This window comes from Bos grunniens, chromosome 23, assembly GCF_055505025.1.
Source record: "Bos grunniens cultivar Pamir isolate PY7600 chromosome 23, Bosgru_T2T1.0, whole genome shotgun sequence".
NCBI lineage: Eukaryota > Metazoa > Chordata > Mammalia > Artiodactyla > Bovidae > Bos > Bos grunniens.
The window spans coordinates 23,335,437-23,361,112 of NC_141187.1; the positions used below are offsets into that span (position 1 = coordinate 23,335,437).

Sequence of the window (25,676 nt, forward strand, 5' to 3'; positions counted from 1 at the left end):
TCTGAGTATTGTCTTCATATTAACAAATGCATGCTGCTGCTGCTGCTAAGTCGCTTCAGTCATGTCCAACAATGTGCAACCCCACAGACGGCAGCCCACTAGGCTCCCCCGTCCCTGGGATTCTCCAGGCAAGAACACTGGAGTGGGTTGCCATTTCCTTCTCCAATGCACGAAAGGGAAAAGGGAAAATGAAGTCGCTCAGTCATGTGTGACTCTTAGCAACCCCATGGACTGCAGCCTACCAGACTCTTCCGTCCATGGGATTTTCCAGGCAAGAGTACTGGAGTGAGTTGCCAGTGCCTTCTCCAAACAAATGCATGCTGCTGCTGCTGCTAAGTCGATTCAGTTGTGTCCGACTCTGTGCGACCCCATAGACAGTAGCCCACCAGGCTCCCCCATCCCTGGGATTCTCCAGGCAAGAACACTGGAGTGGGTTGCCATTTCCTTCTCCAAAACAAATGCATACTAGGATCCTATTCAAGGTATGGTCTGTGAACCAGCAACTTGGACATCCTGAAGGACGGGTTTTTAAGAAATCCAGAATTCTAGGCCCAACTCTTAAGTCTGTTGAATCAGATTTCTCATTTTGTCAAGATCCCTGGGTGATTCACATTAAAGCTTGACAGGTATTGACATATATGCTATATTTACTACTGTATCCTACTTTGTCACTTACAAAAACTGAAAAAAAAATTATTTTTTATATATTCCTCAGTAATTGTTAACAATGTTGTGGAAATAACACTGTAGAATTATGAAAACATTTAGAGATTACAAAAGAGTGAAATATGTATTGCTGTGTGAATTGGCAAAGAGATCTCTAAAAAGTTTTGTCTTTTTTTTTTTTAAGCCTTATTATTCTAAAGTTTTCCTAATGAAAGACTGATTGGTTATTGAAGGTCAAACTATTTCAGAAATGTGATTCTTTTATTGTCTAATAATGTGAAACAATACTTAAAAATCTCCCTAAGGGAAGTGGGGCAGGAAGTCTTTAAAGAAAGCCCAATTACAACACTTAACAGGCTGAGTCAGGACTTGCCAGCCACTAGCAATGGATTGGGAGGGGGTGGGGAGAAGGTGGAGCCTGAATTTGAATCAACTGATTCAGATAAGAAAACAAAGGCTGTGACTCTTGAACACCCTGACATTCTTATAACTGTGGTCAGTACTTTGCTCTTTAATTAGGGAGGGTGAACCTTTATAACTTTGTTTCTGTAGATGAAGATAAGGAAAGAAACAATCCAGTTTACTTTGGAAAGAGTAGGGAATTATAATCAGTTATTAGGCACAATGTAGCTAATAGTTAACAAAACATAAGACTTGGTTAGTTTCAAAGCAGGGAATTAATTTAAATTCAAACTTAGATTTCTAAGATCCAATGAGTACTTTCAGGAGGCTGCAGCCTTAAAAAATACAACAGAGGCTGTTCATTCAGAGCTTGGTCATAGAAAGGGAGTCAGCTAATATCACCTGTACTGGACAGGGGAGGGAAGGCAGGCATGGTAGAGGGAAACTTTTATAGTGACCAAGATGATGTTAATTTTATTCTCAGCTCAAGCTAAACTTCAGGTTTTTTCCTGACTATAGCTTCTGAGCGCCTTTTCCTTAGATCATTTTAACTGAAAGTGGGATCAGGCTGCTGGCCACTCAAATGCCAATTCCAAAGCAAGGTTTGTGGAAAGGACAGATTGCCTTATTTTAGATGCTGGCCCACTGACAACTCCAGCGGGCTAGAGCTTTTATAGACAGAGGGTGGTGGCTACGTGTAGAAACAGCACCATCAGCTCTGACAGTCATCTTGAAATTGGTCATCGGTGGTCTGACTCGTGTCATCGTGATTAAGTACAGTTAATCTTCAGTTCCAGAGTCATTTTGTTTCCTTGAGGCCAGTACTTGGAACTGTGGCAGCTTAAGTCATGGCTACAGTCTAGTCATCATGTAGTTAGCTTCTGCCTGGTGGGGATTTCAGTATCTGCAACACTGCTCACAGGATATGGCTCAGAATATTATCTATAACCCTCAAAAAGCAACTAAAGGTCCTTAACTTTGCTTAGTATTAATAGCTAAACTATTATTGTTTTGTCCTGCTTTTCTTTGCTCCTGTGTTTTCCCAGTTCTCTGATTAAACTCGTTCTTTGGTTAAAGTTTTTCCACAGACAAAAGGCAAGTGGAGGATGTCGGCGGGAAGACCATAGGATCTTGCAGCCATTTCAGCATTACTTGAGAAAACTTGCAATTGTAAATTTCTTTCTCTGCCCCTTTGAGATATAAATCTCCTAACCTCTTGCCAGTTTTACAACCCAGGAGCAGGACTGTCTGTCTCAAGGACCAGAAGCAATTCCTTTGAAATATAATCTAGAAAGATGAGGGCCCCAAGTCCTAGTTTCTGCAAGGGAGTCAGGAGCCAGCTTCAAAATTTCAGAGACCAACTAACCTCAGTGCTTAAAAACTCACTTTTTGTTTCGGAGGACTTGAGGTCAGTTTCTCAAACCAGTGGTGTTTACTAAGACTATTTTTCTGTCTTATTTTTTTTTTATTATCACATGTGATCTGACTATTGTCCATTTATAGTGTTCATCACTCATCTTGAAGACAGAAACTAGAAGACCCAGTTTCAGAATTCTGGAAGGTCCAGTCACAGAATTCTTTTTTTGGAGAAAATCACATTATAATTCTTAGAATGCAGCATCGTGAGGAGTTTCTTTATGGAGTGAACTATACTCTGGCATAGTTCAGCCCTGACTGTTGACACCCAAAATGCTGTATAACGGATTAGTGCCACCTTAAGAGAGTAAAATAAGAACTGCACAGCGTCCGTGTAGGCAGAGGGCAAATCCATTGATCGATCACTGAGGCTATTAAGTGCACAAGCCTAATCCTAAGGCTGATTTGTTGGACAAATCTGCCCCAAGCTCAGAACCCTGAATGTTAAAGCTGATTTGCGTGCCTGTTAGATAATCCTTAGGCATATGTCTCACTTCTAAAAAATCTTGTGACTTTGAGTTTATTTTGAAAGCCTGCTGGGTCCATGAAAAAGTAGGTACAAATGAATACCCTGAATTCAGCTTACTTGGGAGGGAGACAAGGAGGTATATAGGGCACCAGAGGATTTTTAAACCAAAGGACTTTAAGGGAAGACTTGTGAACACAGACACCCTGTGTAAAGATTCCCTGACCACTGATGTCCGCATTTCAGAAAGAAGCCATCTGCCAGCCTATGGACTTCCCAAGCCAGCCTCAACATTGACTAAGATTCCAGAGGTTATATAGGCTCAGGCTTTACAATCTTTCCATCCCAACATCCCAACTGGATGGGAAAATGTACAAACTTAACAAGTAAAGTAATCTTAAAATGTAAGAGTAGAAGAAAGGAGGTTCTGTGACCTGTATTCAGTGACAGAGTTATCTTCAGGCAATGAGCGGGGTTTATCCCAGGAGTGAAAAGTAAGCAGTACATCATCTTCAGAGATCTAAAAATAATGACAACGCTGACTAAAAGCCTATCAGCTTTTTTATTATCACTATAGGCTTAGTAATAAAATACTTGTCTCTGAAGAAACCTATTGTTAATCTAAATTGTAAAAAAATTCCTGTGATTACTGTTTAAAGTTGAACAATTTAGACGTATGCCTCCAATGAGCATATCTTTATTTTCCTTTACTGTTTTTTTCTGTGTGGAAGATAATATAAGAACTCTCAGTGTTGTGCCCCGATCAATCTCTTTCTCCCTCTCTCTCTCAACCACATGTATACATATACACACACATCCTCTCTCTCTCACACACACACACAGAATAAGCTACATGCATTCATTTAGACAGTAAGTCCCTAAGACTTCAGAATCTTACTCACTTGGAATGCACTTTGTGTCTCCAACCCCTATATATTCCTTTATTTCAACAGTAGAGTCAGTATAAGTTTGTAACACAGGAGTTGTGACTAAGAAAGAGAACTCGAGTTACTTCAGTTCTGATATTATCTGTGACTTATGTATAAAACTTTAGATAAGGAAACAGTGAAATGTAATATTTTTTGTTCAATAAGTGCAAATTTAGTTCACCCATGAATGGTTTTATTGGATTTGGGTAATTAACATGAAATTATTTATTGATTTTTTAAAGAATGAATCAGGAAAACATTCCATGAGTGGTATAATTTAGTAGTTTCTGGGTTTTTTTGTAGACATTTCTACTAAATATAAAAACTAGACAGTTGTATTAAAGTGTATTAGCTGCTTGACAGTTCTTCATATATAATAATTATATCAGACTCACCAAAGGATCAAAATTGTTTACTGTATGATTACTATTGAATATCATTTTTCATATTAATGTTAAAAATCATCTGCTTCTGGTGTCACATTCACTAAATATCCCTCTGCCAATATGTAGTCATAAAGTCATAAAAATGGGGAACTGAAAGGATTGGAATTAGAACTCAAATTCCTGATTTTGAATCAAAGCTATTTCTGTTGATCTCTGTAAAAGAAAGCAGTCCATGAATTAATTTTGACTTTAGATTTAGAATTAACTATATATTATTGAACACCAATTATGTATTATGGGCAAGTCAGAAAATGCAGCTGTCTCTTGAATATGCTTAAACAAATTAAAATTAGCAAGCCCCATTTTTTTTTTTTTTTTAATCATTTAGTTCCACTGGGAAGCCAAGGTACCTGAGTATTCCCCAGTCTGACTCATCCTTTCTTTTTAAATTATTATTTATTTTTGGCTGCTCTGGGTCTTTGCTGCTTTCTCCAGTTGTGGTGAGTGGAGGCTGCTGTCCAGTTGCAGTGCGTGGGCCCCTCACTGTGGCGACTTCTCTCGTGTTGGAACACAGGGTCTAGGATACGGCTCAGTAGTTGTGGTACAAGGGCTTAGTTGCTGTACAGCACCTGGGATCTTCCCAGACCAGGGATCAAACCCGTGTCCCCTGCATAGGCAGGTGGATTCTTAACCACTGAACCACCAGGAAAGTCCCCCATCTGACTCATTCTAAAAAGGGTTTGTGGAGAATGCTGGATTGGGGGTGACCAAGGCCTTAGTACTTTTCTCTCCTTGATTAACCTTAAGCAGGCTAGTTTCTGACTCTAGACCTTAACCTCCCTTTTCCTTAGAGAATTTACTTGAGAACACTTTTAATTATGAATTATTTCTCAGCCCCTTTAAAATGTAAATATTTTTCAAAATCTCTTGCCAGTTTTACAATACAGGGATGTCTCAAGGACATTGGAGACATCCCGTGGAAATATAACCTCTAAGGAACTTAGTGTCCCTATCTCCCAGGCTCTGAGGGTGAGTAGGAGCCTAACTTCTGTTGGTAAAAATGAGCAAACACAGATCTAGAATCAGAGAATAATATTTGCAAATGAAAGAATAATTCAGTGTGCAGGACACATTGACCACACTCCGCACTCCAGGACTTTTCTACTAGCTCACAGTTTAGTTCAGTCCCTTAGTTGTATCTGACTCTTTGAGACCCCATGGATTGCAGCATGTTGGGCTTCCCTGTCCATCACCAACTCTTGGATCTTGCTCAAACTCACGCTCATTGAGTTGGTGATGCCATCCAACCATCTCATCTTCTGTCGTCCCCTTCTCCCCCTGCCTTCAATCTTTCCCAGCATCAGGATCTTTTCCAATGAGTCAGCTCTTCGCATCAGGTGGCCAAAGTATTGGAGTTTCAGCTTCAGCATCAGTCCTTCCAATGAATATTCAGGACTGATTTCCTTTAGGATTAATTGGTTTGATCTTGCAAGTCCAAGGGACTCTCAAGAGTTTTCTCCAACACCACAGTTCAAAAGCATCAATTCTTTAGTGGTTAGCCTTCTTTATGGCCCAACTCTATTGGAAAAACCATAGCTTTGACTAGATGAACCTTTGTCAACAAAGTAATGTCTCTGCTTTTTAATATGCTGTCTAGGTTGGTCATAGCTTTTCTTCCAAGGGGCAAGCGTCTTTTAATTTCATGGCTGCAGTCACCATCTGTGGTGATTTTGGAGCCCAAGAAAATAAAGTCTGTGACTGTTTCCATTGTTTCCCCATCTATTTGCCATGAAGTGATGGGACTAGATACCATGGTCTTAATTTTTTGAATGTTGAATTTTAAGCCAGCATTTACACTCTCCCTTTTAACTTTCAGGAGGTTCTTTAGTTCCTCTTCGCTTTCTGCCATAAGGGTGGTGTCATCTCCATATCCGAAGTTATTGATATTTCTCCCGGCAGTCTTGATTCCAGCTTGTGCTTCATCCAGCCCAGCATTTTGCATAACTCTGCATATAAGTTAAATAAGCAGGGCGACAATATACAGCTTTGACATACTCCTTTTCCAATTTGCAACCAGTCTGTTGTTCTATGTCCAGTTCTAACTGTAGGTTCTTGATTTGCATACAGGTTTCTCAGGAGGCAGGTAAGGTGGTCTGGTATTCCCATCTTTTGAAGAATTTTCCACGGTTTGTTGTGATTCACACAGTCAAAGGCTTTAGCATAGTCAATGAAGTAGAAGTAGATGTTTTTCTGGAATTTTCTTGCTTTTTTGAAGATCCAACGGATGTTGGCAATTTGATTTCTAGTTCCTCTGCCTTTTCTGAATCCAGTTTGAACATCTGGAAGTTCACGGTTCAAATACTGTTGAAACCTAGCTTGGAGAATTTTGAGCATTACTTGGCCAGTTTGTGAGATGAGTGCAATTGTGCAGTAGCTTGAACATTCTTTGGCATTGCCTTTTTTGGGGATTGGAATGCAAACTGACCTTTTCCAGTCCCATGGCCACTACTGAGATTTTTCCAAATTTGCTGGCATATTGAGTGCAACACTTTAGCAGCATCATCTTTTAGGATTTGAAATAGCTCAGCTGGAATACTATCACCTCAACTAGCTTTGTTCATAGTGATGCCTTCTAAGGCTCACTTGACTTTGCACTCCAGGATGTTTGGCTTTAGGTGAGTGATCACATGATTGTGGTTATCTGGGTCATTAAGATCTTTTTTTGTATAATTCTGTGTATTTTTGCTACCTCTTCTTAATATCTTCTGCTTCTGTTAGGTCCATACTGTTTTTGTCCTTTATTGTGCCCATCTTTGCATGAAATATTCCCTTGCTATCTCTAATTTTCTTGAAGAAGTCTCTAGTCTTTCCCATTCTATTGTTTTCCTCTATTTCTTTGCATTGATCACTTAGGAAGGCTTTGTTATCTCTCCTTGCTATTCTTTGGAACTCTGTATTCAGATGGATATATCTTTCCTTTTCTCATTTGCCTTTTGCTTCTCTTCTTTTCTCAGCTACCTGTAAGGCCTTCTCAGACAACCATTTGCCTTTTTGCACTCCTTTTTCTTGGGGATGATTTTGATCACTGCCTCCTGTACAATGTTATGGACCTCCATCCATAGTTCTTCAGGCACTCTGTTTATCAGATCTAATCCCTTGAATCTACTAGCTCACGTTAGCACTTAAAAACCTTTCCCTCCCTTGTTTCAGTTGAATTGAGCTCAGACTAAATTCTGGCCTCTCTCTCCTATTGCAATAGCCTTAAATAAAACCTTCTTTTACTGTTTAACCCTTTCCAGTGCAATTTTGGCTTTGATAGGAATCAGATAAGAGCAGGGGAGAGTCATTTATATTGATATTAGGGACATCCATTTGATTTGTAAAGGCTAAAGACGCTTTGTGTCTCACGGGAACTGACAATGATTTCTTTATTCTGCTCATAGGTCCCTTGGGTATGACTTTACTGGGACTCAGAGCACTGAACATAGAGAAGAGGGGTGGTCTTCAAGTTCCAGTTATGTCAGAAGCAGGAGCCTCATTTTCTGACCTCAGCAAATTGGTCATACTCACAAGCAATGATCTGTTATTAGTCATCCTATATTGACTGAACCAATGAATGAAGCCAATATCTTATGTTTAATGGGACCCTCGCTTAAGAGTTAAATTTTCTTCACTGCAGTTTTAAAGATATTCATGAGCATTCTAGACAAAGCATTATACAGCACCCCCCTCCCCTGCACCAACCAATTAAAACTGCACCCCCTGCCCTGCCCCAAGCAATTAGAGCTAGTAATACATAGATGTCTCATATGCCTTGGAGGAAAAGGACAGTTTCTCGGACTAAAGGGCAAAACCTTATGGCACTAGTAGGTTCTATTTGTCAAATGTTGTGTTGATGTGTACTGTCTTGGAGAATGGCAGTAAGGAGGTTTTTGCTGCAGAGATTAACAGAGGAACCCAATCTGACTTAACACCAGAGGCCTCTGGGATGATGTGACTGCCTGCTGAAGCAGTGAAGGACTCGGCAGAGTACACAGCTGTCAAGGTGCAGAACAGTGCAGTCAGTGCAAAGGACCGCAAAATAACAGAGAACTGGGACAGCAGCTGGCATGCAGACCCTGGCTCGGGGCAGAGCACATATCTTATGAGGCATTGGTTGGATGACGACACCAGTATCCCGGGTTGGGTCCAAGTCCAGATGGGAGACCACAGGGGGTGGCTGGAAGGTGAACTTCTGCAGGAGACTCATGAAGAAAAGCAAAAGCTCCATCTTGGCCAGTGACTCCCCAGCACACTAGAGAGGGGACCTAGAGAGGTGGATGGTAGTGAAGGGTTATAAGACAGATCAAAAATCTGAAAAAATGGTGTGGACAAAGAGGGAAACCATCCATGTGTGATTTCTTCTCCTTCAGAATGTGTGAGTCAGTCAACCTCTTGTGAGTTTTATAGGCTCTGTCTGCTAGTTGAAGCATTGGAAATAGAAAATTAATAGAGCTCCCCTGAGGGAGACAATTTTAAGGTTTTAATGTGAAACAGGTTATAACAGGTAAAACCACGTATGTGATGAGAACCCATAGGAAAGTGAGCTAAAGGAAGTCTCACCTTCGTATGACATCTTTGTATCTAAGTTCTGGTACACATGGAGAGAAGTGAGCCAGGCACACAGGGAAGATGAGTCAGGTGTGGTGATGCATTGGAGGGTGGGAAGAAACAGGACTCTGACTAGAACGCCAAGCATGAGGTCACAAGTCTCAGACCTGAGACTGCATGTATGACTAGAAACTAGATCATGCTAAGGCACTTGAAGAAGAGTATTTGGCTAGTACTATTTTTAAAATATGGATTATTGGGGGAAATGTCAAGATGTTTAAAAACTGGAATAAGTTCGTATAGCACTATAGCACAACAAACTATACTCAAATGTTGTAATAACCTATCAGATCAGATCAGTCGCTCAGTCGTGTCCGACTCTTTGCGACCCCATGAATCGCAGCACACCAGGCCTCCCTGTCCATCACCAACTCCCGGAGTTCACTCAGACTCACGTCCATCGAGTCAGTGATGCCATCCAGCCATCTCATCCTCTGTCGTCCCCTTCTCCTCCTCCCCCAAATCCCTCCCAGCATCAGAGTCTCTTCCAATGAGTCAACTCTTCACATGAGGTGGCCAAAGTACTGGAGTTTCAGCTTAACATATAAGGGAAAAGTATCTGAAAAAGAATAGATATATGTATATATTTAACTGAATCATAGTTCTGTACACTTAAAACTAACACAACATTGTAAATCAACTATACTGCAAAAAAAGAAAGAAGAAATTCTAAAAGAAACACTGATATTTGCACAATTAAAGTAAGGCTTTTTATAGATGAAATGGATTTACCTGTGGTTGCCCTGCTCAACTTTCTCTTCAAATTCCCAAGGCTCTGCGCTAGCCTTAGCCACAAGGAATCTTCTAGGATTCCATAAGAAAATGTCATTCCAATGCCCAATGTCCTACAGCCAACTGAAAGCTGGGGGAGAACTTTTCCATATTTCTGAAGTTTAGTGCCACGTGGCAAATTACAGAACCTTAGCCCCTGACCTTGAGCCAGGGCCAAATATCTCCAGATTTTTTGAATCACCTTTCTAAAGTAAGATGCCTTACCTACTGAAAAGGATATGAAAGCTTTCTTCTTGATAAACTTCTCGATAGAGTCAAGGAAATGCTCAGGGTTAAAGGTGGCTGGGTTTTCCCACTGTGTTTGATCTCAAAGTACAGAGGTCAACAAAAAGATGACCTCAGTGCCCTAGAGATAAAAGTGTTATTAATGACAAAGATGAAATTCCTTCCTAAAAAGGTGGCTCTTAGAGACATACGATGACTCAGTTGGCAATTTTAGAGAAGCAGTGTATTCTAGAAGGAACAGGAAGTAGAGAAGGGGGAGATGGCATTTGAGATTGAGGTAGGTTGCAGTCCATGGGGTCGCTAAGAGTCGGACACGACTGAGCAACTTCACTTTCACTTTTCACTTTCATGCATTGGAGAAGGAAATGGCAACCCACTCCAGTGTTCTTGCCTGGAGAATCCCAGGGACAGAGGAGCCTTGTAGGAGGCTGTCTATGGGGTCGCACAGAGTCGGACACGACTGAAGCAACTTAGCAGCAGCAGCAGCAGCAGCAGCAGGGTATTCATATACTCTAACAAATTTTCATCTGGTACCTGCTGAAAAACACAAACCTTGGATTCAGAACTAGGAACAAATTCTGACTTAACGATGTATCTGTGGTGTGATAACAGCATGTTATTTAACTTTTGATAAATTCATGTGGTGGGAGTTTAAAAGTCCTCATTTGGTGACTGTGAGCCTTTCTGGTGGGTTTGGGGGTGCCAAAAGGCTTGATCTTTTATCTCCAGAGACTGTGACAGCAGACATACTAAATTTAATAAGCCCATCAAAACAAATCCTCAAAAATAAGCCACCCCAACTTTCTCAGCTATGACATAAAAATTAATCATACTTTATAAAGTCACACTGAGCAAATATCACCTACTGTGTATGTAGACATTCCGTTACCTCTGGTTGAATGGCTGGGGTGAGGGGAGACCGGGAGGGAGGGAAGAAGAAGGAAGGATGGAGGGACCAGAGGGAGGGCAGAGATTGCCTGACAGCTCATCTCAGCACTTCTGTGATTTTGAGCAGCATTCTGATGTTCTTTCCCTCTCCCCTCATCCCCCTTCTTAAACCCTTACCTTTGGAATATAGTTCTTTTTAAATATAGTATTTGTGGTGGTTGCTCGGGGTAAGCCTGTGGGCAGGATATCAGCAAATCTCTGCACTTCGAGAATGACAGCATCTGTGTACGGCATTTGAGTTCAGTGTGCCATTCAAGGCTGGGTGGACCCCATGACTTTGGCAATCTCATCATGGACCTTTTCTGGATAAAAGAGAATGGTTAGGGTCCGTGGTGGGAGAGGTTGTTGGAACAGTCTCTCCACTTTCTTTAAATATGAAAGTCAAACCCAAGTACTCTTGAGTTCTGACTCATCTTTACCCCACATTGCTTCCACCCCCAGTCCTCTATTCCTAGACTCCTCTGGGGACCCGTCAGATCATCTCAGGATGTTTAGAGAGCAAATCTGCTTTCTTTTATCACAAGGAGACTAAAGGTACAAACTCTCCTCAAGGGTACAAATTAAAGGTATCCAGGATGGTTCTAGAATTCTGCATTGTCCAATCCAACAGATTTCTGCTTCCTCTCCTTCAGACAATGCCCTGAATCTTAGGAGACTTACTCTGGATCTCAGGATATCGTGACATGAACAGAATCCCCCAGCACAGAGTGGAAACCATGCTCTCTGTACCTGCTGCAAACAGATTATTAACAAGTACCACCAAAGTATCATCATTGAAATAATCAGTAGATGTGTCTCTCCTGAAAGAGGAAAAGGAATAATTAATGATGAAATAATTTTATCTGGATAATCATCACAACCTCGCGAATTTAAAGAATAAAACCTTGCATTCTTCCCTTAATTGAATGGAAATTTTTTGAGACCGTGGTGCAGAATTTTAGGATAAAGCACATCCCAGATACTAATAAAAAATAAGTAATTCTAAAAACTGGGAAAGTCTGTTTCTCATTTAGGAAGATTGGGAATAAGTTTTTAACTGAGTGATTAGAATATTACTGGCACTGTTTCTTTAAAACAAGATTAAATGATCTCTCGAGTTTGTCAATTGAAACATATTTTTCAAGATTGCAAAGAAAAGAGAATATTAATTCCACATGATAACATATCTGAGGTCTTCCACATATATCTTGTTTTCTTCAGAGAGTGATATGAAAAGAAGTGGAAAATATGTGAGAATGCAAAATGTAATAAGTAATGTTTTTTGTAGTGTACAAATCTATTATTATTGAGTCCAGTTATCTTTCTTCTCTGAAAGAAGTATTTTTCCTGAAGATGCTGTTAACTAAATCAAATAATAAATAATATGCTAAAGTGACCCCTGAAGAAAATGCCATTACCTCCTGCTGTCTGACCAAAAAAGCATCAGTTAAGCTTCTTGGATCATTTTTGTCAAGTTTATGATGGTGATGGAGGAAAGTCATCCTTATAAAGGAAAATAATTCATCTTTATTCCTGAGTATATTCTTATAAGTTTTTAGGAGGAACCTCAAAACAGGAAACATATTGAAAAGCTCAGAGAATAAAAAACAACAAAGTAAATTAAATATACATATGTAATGCTTGGGATAATGGGAATGACACCATTATTTCTACAAGCATTATAGAAATAGCATCTCCTATAGACTTAGATTTTATCTCAATTAACAGTGGCAGATTGGACTAGACAACAGGATTTCGTTTATCAGAATTCACTTAACATATAATAAATATTGATATGACTTACAATAAATTCTGTGTACCCAAAGTATTTTGCATGTTACACTTCTGGTCATAGATGTATGTACTTAGAGTTTAGATATAAAAGCAATATTGGCTTTATGGTCAGAGTTATAAATCTAAGTGTTTTGCTTGCAAAATCCCAGGTGATTCCAAGTCAAACTATTCTGGTTCAATGTGGTATACTAAGGTCAGTCTAGTCAAAGCTATGCCTTTTCCGGTAGTCATGTACAGATGTGAGAATTGGACCATGAAAAAGGCTGAGTACTAAAGAATTGATGCTTTCAAATTGTGGTGCTGGAGGAGACTCTTGAGAGTCTCTTGGACTACAAGGAGATCAAACCAGTCAATCCTAAAAGGAAATCAGTCCTCAATATTCATTGGAAAGACTGATGCTGAAGCGGAAACTCTAATACTTTGGCCACCAAACATTCTAAGAGCTGACTCATTGGAAAAGAGCCTGTTGCTGGGAAAGACTGAGGGCAGGAAGAGAAAGGGACAACAGAGGATAAGGTAGATAGTAGCATCACAGACTCAACAGATACAAGTTTGAGCAAGCTCTGGGATAGAGAATGACAAGGAAGCCAGGGGTGGTGCAGTCCATGGGGTCACAAAGAGTCGGACACGACTTAGTGACTGAACAACAACAAATTTATGACTATCGTTCCGTTGAAGGATCAGAATAATTCTTTTTAAAATTTGCACCAGGATGACTGTCCACAAGTCTCAGAGAAATATCACTTAAGTCCAATATTCCCTGACCCTTAAAAAGTTCACTGTTTGTTAAATTTAATATTTATCAGTGTATTCATTTTCTGAGAGACACGCTTTATATGTTTGGTCAGGTTCACAAAGGGGTTCCTAACCCCTGCAAGTGACTTAATAAAACCAGAGATAAAAGATCAAAGTTAAAATTAGTCCTCATTGTTGTCCAACCCAGTGTTCTCTAGCACTTGTGTTCAGAGCAAATCTGCATTTTTATGTTGAGTCTAAATTTCAAAGTGAAATAATATGGTCGATTGTCCATGGTATTATTAAAAAGGAGAACTAATGGACAAGGCTCTTTTTTCATATGTTCTATAAGATAGCAACTGAATCTGTAAATGTGAAAAATTGGATTGCAGAACTATTGTGCATTGACATGGCTCAGAATAAATATTAAGGTTTTATTTAGTGCTTTATAATTTTTGTGATAACTGACAGTCCTCTTCTGTTAAAGTTCACTTTCCTGAGTGGATTCCACTGAGTGCTCCTTGCTCATTCATGGCTTATCCACATTCCATGCATAACTAGTAGGACAGATTGAAGATGGTCAAGATGGTAAGAATCTACTAAAGCCATATAATAAACTGTTTATTGGTGTAATTCACAATCCCTACATCATAGGATACTTGATGCAGTAATCTGTGATGGGAGACTGATCAGATCTCTTAACCAAGCAGGTTAATACTCAATGTTTCAGAAAAGGTATATTTTTGAAATGGTGATTCTCTAATAAGTACTTTTTCATGGTCTCTTAAACAGTCAGGGGCACCTTAGAGGAAGTAAAAGTGAATAAGAAGGATACAGGTACTGCAGTTGGAGGACTAACAATAAGTTTCACACTTTGATCTATCAAGGTTAAGAGTCTTAGGAATGGGGTATTTTGGTAGTCAAACCCTTTCCCAAGCAACACAGACACGTTGATGTTAGCCACAGAAGCGTTCGTTAGTGTTTTGACCTCAAAGGGCTTTCCTGCAAGAGAATTTATTAATCAGATTGGGAATACAGGCGGCCGATTCTCAAAAGTTTGCTTTAGGCCACTTCACTTTCACAAAAGATCTACATTATTTGTTTTGTAAACCAAAAGAAATCCGAAGCTGATTTTTGCTTTTACAAAAAAAAAAAAAAAAGCAAAAATCCTTAAGTGGGGTTTCTGTTGTTTTGTTGATTTTGTTTTTTGCAGCAAACCCTTGAAAAGGCAGCTGGAACATGGACTGAGTGACGCCACCAAGCGTCTTCCTGAAGAACTACACTCAGCATCAAGCTGCCATAGCTTTGAACTGTGTCTGTGAGCATCTGTGCTTTGTCTCGATATGTTCTTTGCATCCCTTATTAAGATGAATCTCAAGGTATTTGCTTCTTCATTTTAGGCCATTCTAGCTTATGAAAGACTTAGTAGGAACGGTCTACTTTTGGGTGGTAGGAGAAAACTGTATGCACAGGATATTAAACCAATTCCAGACTGATTGGGATAGACTGTCAAAGGAAGGATTTCATAGAGAAAAGGGATTATTGGTGATCTTGCCCTACAAGGAGAGGTGAGACTACACTGGACCTTGAAAAATACCCAGAATTTGGTTAAAAGATTGCCACAAGGGAAACTAAAAATGTATGTCAAAGGAAAGCTGCTTTGACTCAAACAAGTTAGAATGGGCCAGGTGAGGGGCATTTCAGTGTGGGTGAACACATGTGTGTAGGAGTTTTAATGCATATTTTCTGGGGAAATATTTCAACCTTCTAGGCTGCATTCAATTTTAAAAGTTTAAAATAGGATATCTAGATGGTTGAAATGATCGTATTTTAAAGAACTTCATCCCGAGCAATTCCTTGTTTTAGCCTCTTCTGCTACTGGGTTCTATTTTTGTCAATATCACTGAAAACTGTTCAGAGTATTAAACATGTACCAGCAGATGTGTATTTATTTTCAAGTGAAGCGCATTCTAGTGGCTAAGATTCACTTTTAACATTAGCACCTACCTTAAATGTAAAGCCGAAGGGGAAATTCTTATAGAGAATATGTTTTCTTCTTCATATACAAACAGAAGGGCTTATGGGCTGCTGTGTATACATAGCCTTGAGAAATTAATGTCTGTTAGGAGCCTAGCACTAGAGAAGGAATAGTGGTTTTTCTGAATGTACTTTCTCCAAACTCCCAAGAGCCTCTGCTAAATGGACAGGGACTGCTAATTTAGCATGTGGGTCCCCAAGGCTTCTGATTCTCCTCTGCATTCATCTCACGGTCATCTACCTTTGATAACTTCTCTCCGTATTCGTTTTGGCATCAGTGATGATAATATTCAAATGGACTCATTTTTAATTAGGAATGAGCTCAGTTTCTTAAGGAAATGACAAAACGCTTGACATGAAAATGAGTTTTTGGATTATTTATCCCCTCATACTGATAAAAGTAACCTGGAATTATCTCTACATTGTTTAAAGGGATCAGAAACATACCTGTAATTGAGAGACTGTTCCGGATTAAAGAAGGCAGAAGACATAATGACTGAATGCCATGTGTGAGCCAGGATTTGTTGAGAACATGAGTGATGAAATTTGAATAAATTCTTCAGATTAATTAATGATTCCATGTTAATGTTAATTTTATGATTTTGAAAAATGGGACTTTGGAAATAGATGGGAATGTCTGCTTATTTTGAGAAAATACATGAATATATTTAAGAATAAAGGGACAGAATTTCTGCAGAATATCTCAAACAATTCAAAAAAGAGGGAGAGAAAAAAATAACAAAGGTAACAGGACGGCATTAGGGAATTTTGGAGAAGACTAGAAAGATATTGTTAATTATTTGTATATTCTTGGAATTTTTTTTACAAGTCTGAAATAGTGTCAAAATAAATAATTAAAAGTATACCTTTCGTTGACTTCTTTCTCATAAAAAATAAGATTTTTTTTTTATCCTACACACCTTTGTCAGTCTCAAAGTTCCTTATAAGATGCTGGCTTTCCCCTATAATGGTGTCTTCTAGGGCCTTCTTGCCCATTCCAAAGTTCCGTGAAGTGGTCAAGGTGAATCTTATAATTTTCGAAGTGTCACTATGAGAGAAGAAAATTCCTTGTAATAAGGAAAACGTTCTTATTTCCTCAAAGCTTTTAAAATCTAATTTCCAAGGATAAATAAAAACTAAAAAGAATTAAATTCTCTCTATTGAAAGTAAGGGCAGAAGTTTCTCTTTCTCTTGGAGTATTTACTGTAGGAAACTTTGTAAGTACTTCCTCCTCTCTTTAAATTGTATATTCAGCGTTTTGAAAACTACATAGGTCTTTTGGTCAGCTTTATGACCTAGAATGTCTTTCTCAGTGACCTGGGAGCCATTTCTTTGGAACATAAACATCAGTATCTCTGAAAGGAGAGGAAACTCACTTTGGTGACTGGCAAGACTCTAAGTTGCAAAACTACCTCCTGTGAAAAAGATATGAGAAATTTATTTTTCCTGTGTATAAAGCCAGCTAATACAGATGGTCACCCCAATTACCCAGTGAATCTAAGATGAACTCTGCGTGTTGCTAAGAGCAAGACAACAGGCCAAAAATGGAGTCAGTTATGCTAAGCCTCAAGTCACCAAATGGTGAGTTAATTATAGTTTAGTTGTCCCGTAAGTGGAACCATAAAACCAGTTAATCAGGAACTACCTGATCACGCTAGTTAGGTCATCTGCCTGATAGACCCCTACTATCCCCTAAAGGAAAATAACTTTAAAATAACCCTATTTTTTTGCCCAGTATAATTTCCTTGTTCCTTCTCCCTTCTGACTATAAAAGTCTTTCACTTTGTACAGCTTCTCGATGTTCCTTCCTTGCTTCTAGAATGGATGCTGGCAGATTCAAGTTGATTTTTGCTTAAATAAACTCAAAATGTTTAGTATGCTTCAGTTTATCTTTTAGTAGTGACAAATGGTAATATGCCTCAGTTTATCTTTTAACAATGACTGTCAAATCCTCTTACTTGAGGACTAATCCTTTTAACAGTGCTGTCAAATCCTCTTACTTGAACACTAATTCTCTTTTATCTAAATAACATTTTTTTAACAGGTTGTATCTGCTTGGTTATATAAAATGATGAGATATCTTTCTGTTTTTGCAATTTCTTAGCAGATTATGTGATGCACACCACTTTCTGGTTTAATGCAGTTCAGTAATAAAATTGTTTTCTTTCTCTATTACCTATGTGGAGAGAAGGATTTCTGGATTTGGAGATTTTTTTTTTAAATTCTATTTCTCCAACAGATAATTCTATAAGCAGTTATTGAGTATGTACGCTATGCTTGCATCATGCTAGATGTGATTAAGAGATCGCTGCTACTGCTAAGTCACTTCAGTCATGTCTGACTCTGTGCAACCCCATAGATGGCAGCCCACCAGGCTCCCCCGTCCCTGGGATTCTCCAGGAGAGAACACTGGAATGGGTTGCCATCTCCTTCTCAGATTAAGAGATTGGTGAACAATAAAAAACAAAGTCTCTGTTGCTGGGGAAACATAGAGATGGGTAGACAGAAGACTACCCAAAGAAAAAGTCACAACCAAAGGTTGTAAGCAAGCTTCCACATTACTGCTATACATACCTAATCTGTGCTGCTACTGCTAAGTCACTTCAGTCGTGTCCAGCTCTGTGTGACCCCATAGACGGCAGCCCACCAGGCTCCCCCATCCCTAGAATTCTCCAGGCAAAAACACTGGAATGGGCTGCCATCTCCTTCTCCAGATTAAGAGATTGGTGAACAATAAAAAACAAAGTCTCTCTTGCTGGGGAAACATACAGACGAGTAGACAGAAGACTGACTACCCAAACAAAAAGTAACAACCAAAGATTGTAAGCAAGCTTCCACATTACTGCTATGCATACCTAATCTGTATATAGCACCTATTCGTAGTTTCTAGAGACACATGTTGTGGCATATAGTAGATGTGCAGTCAATATTTATCGACTAAACAGGCATGTGAATTTGTGCATGTCAAAAGGAAATAATAAACATACGAGAGAAATTTCTTACAAGAGTTGGAGCATATGATAACTTTTAGAAAATTAAAGAAAGAGAGGGTTGCTAAGGTTGACCGCATCTTTACTTGGTGGAGTTTGTGGGATGGTGGCATTATTCCTTTGGCTCAGATCCCAGCCCCAGACCTTCTTCTGTATGCATTTTTCTTCTTTTTCTAGGGAAGCTTAAGAGATATGGAAGGAATTGCTGAGTTTGACTGATAGCCAAAATTAGGAAATTAGCATAGACTTAAGTCACCCTGCTACTGCTAAGTTGCTTCAGTCGTGTCCAACTCTGTGCGACCCTATAGACGGCAGCCCACCAGGCTCCTCTGTCCCTGGGATTCTCCAGGGAAGAATACTGGAGTGGGTTGCCGTTTCCTTCTCCAAGGCATGAAAGTGAAAAGTGAAAGTGAAGTCGCTCAGTAGTGTCCGACTCCCAGTGACCCCATGGACTGCAGCCTACCAGGCTCTTCCATCCATGGGATTCTCCAGGCAAGAGTACTGGAGTGGGGTGCCATTGCCGTCTCCGTAAGTCACCCTATGTGTTAGCAATGGGGTAGAACCAACTTTGCTATTCTCAATACAAAATCTAAAAGAAAAAGATAAATATTTGCAGAGTTGCTTTGCTACCTCATGTCAGGGTATGCCTTCCTTTGAAAGACCTTGGGTGAAGGTTCGATTCTGTTCACATTCAGTTCTTATATTAATAAAATGTTAATCTGTCTATGGATACTGTACTACATAAAACTCATCAAATATGACTCTTTAAACTATCTCACCTGTATATTTAAGTGTTCACATTTTAGAATACAGAATGGCCGTGAGGTTACTGCTATTCTCTAAAAGATAGAGGGACTTCTGTGGTGCTTTAATACTCTAATACTGGAAGGTATCTGGATTTAATAAGACATTTAGCAAAGAGCCACATGAGCAAGGTATAGCTTTATCAGGGTGAAAATATGAATAACATTAATTTAGCACCACGAGTAATTGAACTTCTTTTAAATACTAGTCCAAAAGTCCTAAATATATTTAAGATGAAGAAATAAACACTCTAAAATGGTTCAATGGTAACAAAAATATTGAAGTTTTCTTTTGCTTAGTCAAAATTGGTATAAGAATGCGTAGACCCATTTCAATAGTTTTGGACTACTAGACTGGTGAAAAGTAGTCATTTTCCTCTTTGAATAATGTTTTCTATGACCAGTTAGGTCACTTAAAAAAAAAACAAAAACTCTGCTTGATTCTTAGAATAAATGATTTGTTTGAGGAAAAAGAATACTAGCTCTTTTTTGACTTAAAACAACAGCAATATGTTCTCTCACAGTTCTAGAAGCCAGAAGCCCAAAACAAGGTGTTGGCAGGGCCAGGCTCCCTCTGTGATTTCTCAGGAACCCTATTTTAACTCTCCTGAGCGCTTGTGTGGCTTTACTAGCTTTAATATTGATAAAAATCAAAGCAATTTTATATATAACCATGAAGTCAGCCAACACTATTTGAGGTATTGTAGAAAAGAGCAGAGATGCCAGAAGCAAGAGACAGGAAGCTGTTCCAAATTTCTAGAAGGAAAAAGAGAAGGTGAATCCTGGAATCTACAGACTAAGAATCTCGAATGCTTCCCAATGCTGATTTTATGAGACATTCATGACAATTCCAAGCATAAGAAATGTCCCAAAGGCTTATAAGTGAGGGAAAATGTCATTAAATAAAATTAAACAGGCTTTGGTGTTTTTCTCAGAAGCTTTAATTTGCTAATAAAGACAAACCCATGCGTCCGAAGAGGATTCAATCTCTAACACGTAGGATTTCTCAAATTCCCTGCTGCTGCCTCTTCACAGAGAATATCTAACATCTCATGGAATTAGTGTTTTAAGGACAAGAATGTGGGAAATACTTTTTAAAAAGATCATTGCATTAAAATGGCTCAGTGGTATTTACTCGGAGCCAGTATTTGTTTATTAAAAATAATGGTCAAAGTAACATCATTTCCATTTTTAAAGAGTTATTAAGTTAGTGTTAACAAGTTAAAGTGTTAGTCTTAAACAGCTCATCTAATAACTGAGTTATTCTTGTTTAGTTGATAAGTCATGTCTGACTCTTGTGACCCTATGGACTGTAGCCCGCCAGGCCTGTCTGTCCATGAGATTTTCCAGGCAAGAATACTAGAGTCGGTTGCCATTTTCTTCTCCAAGGGAATTTCCTGACCCAGGGATGGAATCTGCATCTCCTGCATTGGCAGGTGGATTCCTTACCACTGAGCCACCAGGGAAGCAAGAAGGTCATTAGATAAATGAAATTCCATAAAAGTAGAATATCTGGATTTTATCAAGGCATTTAAGAAAGATTCACATGAACAAGATGCAACAACTTTATCCAGGTAAAAATACGTTTCAGTATATTTACAACACTAAGTGTTGGCACCCCACTCCAGTACTTTTGCCTGGAAAATCCCATGGACGGAGGAGCCTGGTAGGCTCCAGTTCATGGGGTCGGTAAGAGTCGGACACGACTTCACTTTCACTTTCACTTTTCACTTTCATGCATTGGAGAAGGAAATGGCAACCCACTCCAGTGTTCTCGCCTGGAGAATCCCAGGGACAGAAGAGCCTGATGGGCTGCCGTCTATGGGGTCACACAGAGTCGGACATGACTGAAGCGAATTAGCAGCAGTAACAGCAGCAGCAAGTGTATTGTTTAATGAGTCTATGCGGTCATTAGATTGTGACCTCTTTAAGTGGGTGGTTTCTGTTCTCTATCATTGCATTTCCCTGGTATCGTATTTTTCAGCAAGTAGCTAGCTACTAATTAACTCATTTACTAAAATTAGTTATTATATATAATAAGAATAAAACCATAAATTATAAATTTTCTTTGGAGTAAATCCTATTTGTGTAATGTATATATGCTGATGAAGGAAAAATTGCATCATGAAAGAAATTATGCAAGAGAATACAGGGAAACTGACTTAATAGTTTTAACCACAAGGATATATTTTAAGTTTAGAGTTTAATACCTTTTCCTTCAAAAAGTCTTTCAGATATAGGCACATGAAACCGTTCCCCAAATTGATCAGTGTGATTAACCAGCACATCTTTCACCGTTTCATATCCAGAGAACCGCCACCTTCCTTGGCCCTATTTGGATGCTATAAATGGAGCCATATTTCTGGGAGAGCTTAGATGTTTAAGAAAAAGAAAAGCAACTAAAGCATTGTGCTATAGTAACAAGTGAACTGGTTCTCAATATTTGGTAATTTAACTTCAACACACTAACCAGTTTTATGACCTTATTAAACCAGACTACAGTGCTAGTTTATAAAGATACTCCTGTGGTTACTTATACCTGCTTCAGCCTTATTTACAGTATTATCAATCTTCTATGGACCATCCTTATGCTCCATTTTGTTTGAGCTTTCATAGTAACAGTGCCCTAATATTGTGAAATTGATGTATAGCTTCTCCCTAATATATATAAATTGGTAGTTTAAATTATTTTTAAAATTATTTTATATTTAAAATTTATTTGGCTGCACAAGGTCTTAAATGTAGCACACGAGATCTTTGATATTCATTTTGGCATGAGGAATCTTTCCTTGTAGCATTCAAACTTTTCATTGGGGCGTGTAGGCTCTAGTTCCCTGACCTGAGATCCAACCTGGACCCCTTCTTTAGGAGCATGAAGACTTAGCCGCTGGACCACCAGGAAAGTCCTGCTCCCTGGTATATTTTGTTGGGTCTCAGAAAATGCCCATCCAGGGTTCTAGAGAGGCAAAACATTTCCTGACTACCACACTGACCTGACTTACCTGACAACCATACTCATGCCCTGTCTTTTGTGGGATGCTATGACCACAGAAAACCAAATTAATTCTTTGTTTTCCACATAACACTTCTTACTCAAAAAATTCCATTTTCTTTGATAATGAAAAATAGTAAGAACCAATATTTGTTTCCTCTTTAACTTTATTCCCAGCACCATTATTTACTTCTATGCATATTACCAACCTGAGAAGTAGATCTTATCATCATCCTTGCTGTATAGGCAAGGTATTGTGGCCAAGAAGTCACACAGCTAGTAAGGGACAAAGTTCAGCAAACAATATGTTTGTACTTGCTGGGACAGAACCTGTCGTCCTAACTGGACTAAGGTTCAAGTAGGAAATGAGATGGAGACTGCTAATGTTCTTTAAGATACTTGATTTTAGAAAACAACTTTAGGATTGTGACAGGAATTGCAGGAGGGCGCTACAATTTAGGAAGATAATGTAAATTAAGATAAATCTTATAAGGAAGTGAAAATTCAAATAAATATGAAAATTTGAGACTGTGAGGACAGAGTCCTTCAGGTAAGGACCACTGTGTATTAAGAGGATAAGAGGATATGGGGAGCCCAGCCTGGTGCTCTAATGATCTAGATGGGTGGGATGCAGGGAGAGGAGGGAGGCTCAGTAGGGAAGGGATATATACATAATGATGACGGATGAGCATAGTTGTATGGCAGAAACCAACTCAGCATTGTAAAACAATTTTCCAGCAGTTAAAAGAAAAAAAGAGGATATGGCATGTTTCCAGCAAAGAACAAAACTTAGGTAAATTTTAAGGAAGAAAAATGGTAGACAGCAGAGGGAGAGGTGGGGAGAAGACATTTCATAGGTGAAATGAGCACAGAGCAATAGTACAGCGGTGGGAGTGAGAAAAAAATGGAAGACTAAGTAGTACAGAGATTAGGCTGGGTAATACGTAAGCAAAGACAGGGATGTTGAGCAAACAACTGTGATTGGGGTATATGGAGTTAGATGAAGGAATTTGTTGAAAGAAATTGTTCTGAGGAATTAACCTTTGTGTTATGTGACCTTTGAATGTAGGAGAAAAAGCCATAAAGTCATTTTATAAGATTAAAAAACTCAAGTCCTAGTTCTTTAGTTAGTAAATAAAGTCAATTGTTTTGAGTTCAGTTCAGTTCAGTTTAGTCACTCAGTCATGTCTGACTCTTTGCGACCCCATGGACTGCAGCATGCCAGGTCTCCCTGTCCATCACCAACTTCCGGAATTTACTCAAACTCATGTCCTTTGAGTCGCTGATGCCATCCAACCACCTCATCCTCTGTCATCCCCTTCTCCTCTCACCTTCAATCTTTCCCAGCATCAGGATCTTTTCAAATGACTTAGTTCTTTGCATCAGGTGGCCAAAGTATTGGAGTTTCAGCTTCAGCATCAATTCTTCCAATGAACATTCAGGACTGACCTCCTTTAGGATGGACTGGTTAGATCTCCTTGCAGTCCAAGGGACTCTCAAGAGTTCTCCAACACCACAGTGCAAAAGCATCAATTCTTTGGTGCTCAATCTTTATAGTCCAACTCACATCCATACATGACTACTGGAAAAACCATAGCCTTGACTAGAAGGACCTTTGTTTTGAGTTACACATACGTAAAACTGAGATAAAAATAACTCCCTATTTTCCTCCTAGAGTGATTGTACAAAATGAGTGGAATCCTTGCAGTCACTGTAAAATAAAAACTAAAATACAAACTGGTATTTTTATTAAGTTGCCCATTGAGGTAAAGTACTGTTCTTATCTTCAATATATGTTGTGTGAGGATTTTCAAGCTAGGAAGTTATAGAATATAGCAGAATTCAATTTTGATTATCTGCCCTTTAGAACTTAAAAATTGAAATTGACAGACAAACACCAACTATAAATTTCCTCCCTTCCTCCCTCCTTCTTTCTTTCCTTCCATCTTACCCCACAGTCAAGAACTATAAAATCTGTGAAGTGAAAATTGGAGAAAATTGTTCAAGCATTTGATCTAGCCCTGTAATTTTAAACATGAGGAAACAGAGACCAACTTCTTACATAAATTCTCACAGCTAATTAATGCAAGCTCAAAACTAAATCCCAAGTCTCAGTTTCTGGGGCCATGCAAGCTCTTGGTTGTATCTTTTGTGCATACTGTTTTGAGTAATTAACTAAAAGTCTCTATGATCACAGATCAGTTCCTTCATAGTAGGGAGTATATGAAATATGTAGATTGAAATAGTTGAGATAGAAGTTCTGTGTCATAAATATTTTAGGATAAAAATGTCACCTTAAATAATAGAAATATATTGACTAATATTTTTACATATACAAATTTTAAAAAAAACTAAAAACTAAAGCAGCTCTATTAATTTTGAATCTAATTACCTCATTATATATTATATGAAGCAGTTTTAAATACATACAAGCTAGTAAACCCACAAAGGTAAAATGAGGAAATTATAAACATGAAATGAAAAATTATTTATTTCTGTACCTCCAGCATGGTTTGATATGGCCTCTTCAAATTAAGGATGTGTAGATTTCCAATAATTGGTAAAGGTCTGGGAACTGGAGGAAAATGTTGCTTGGAAGCTTTGGTCATGACGATTTTAATATTTAAGATAAAAATAAGAATCAGGCTGAGAATTGGAAGTATGAAAGAAGATTCAAATCCGCTCATAATCTTTAAGTAGAAGTATTATTTTAAAAAATAGAAATCTTTGTGATTGCAACTAGACAGAATCAGCAGCAGCTGTCAGCGCAAATCACAAATATAAGGTTGCTGTAAAACAAAAAAAAATTTTTTTTTAAGTGTTTCTGTGTCCCGGAAGCGGTAATTTTGAATCCATGCTATGACTTTAACCCTTGTTTTTCTTGTTCATTATTATAATCATACATAGGAGAACTCTGCCACCTCTGTCTGACTCAAACTAAAGTGTCTTTGTTTAGCTCACAGGGAGACAACGGGACCCTGCCCACCTGTGAATGGCAGTAAGGAAAAGAAACTAACACAGCCTGCTGCCTGCGGCTCGCCAGATATTTGCAAGAATTAAAAGTCCTTTTTACTTTGTTTCCTCACGTCTCCCCATCCTGATCCATAAAAGAACCTGACATCCAGGTCCTGACAAGATGGTTATTTTGAGACTTTAGTCTGCCATCTTCTTGGTCAGCTGGCTCTCTGAATAAAGTCATATTCCTTTCTCAACACCTTGTCTCTCAGATTCATTGGCTTATCATGTGGCAAGCAGAGTGAGCTTGACTCTAACAAATTTGGCTTAGCCAGCCAGGAGCCTTGCTGTTTGCGGGTAATGGGCTTAGACCAAGGAGTACTGCGGTAAGACCCTAAGCAGCTGGTGGGACCATTTTTGTGCTAAGGATCTTTCCTTCAAGATTCCCTGAAGTGACACTGGCTTGCCAGTGCTTAGCAGTTGATACAAGGAACCAAAAAAACTACGAGTC

At 38.9% G+C, this 25,676-nt stretch overlaps 1 protein-coding gene across 1 annotated transcript; it reads right to left on the minus strand.

Moving 5' to 3' along the window:
* Nucleotides 1-3,121: 3,121 nt before the first annotated feature.
* Nucleotides 3,122-24,819, minus strand: LOC147346930 (cytochrome P450 2K6-like). Its single transcript, XM_086370556.1, is given in 11 exon segments — nt 3,122-8,559; nt 9,889-10,053; nt 10,998-11,182; nt 11,541-11,680; nt 11,937-11,947; nt 12,278-12,451; nt 14,230-14,390; nt 16,346-16,492; nt 21,429-21,535; nt 21,537-21,589; nt 24,712-24,819. Coding segments are annotated over 11 exon segments (1,578 nt in total). The 3' UTR covers nt 3,122-8,232.
* Nucleotides 24,820-25,676: the final 857 nt, after the last annotated feature.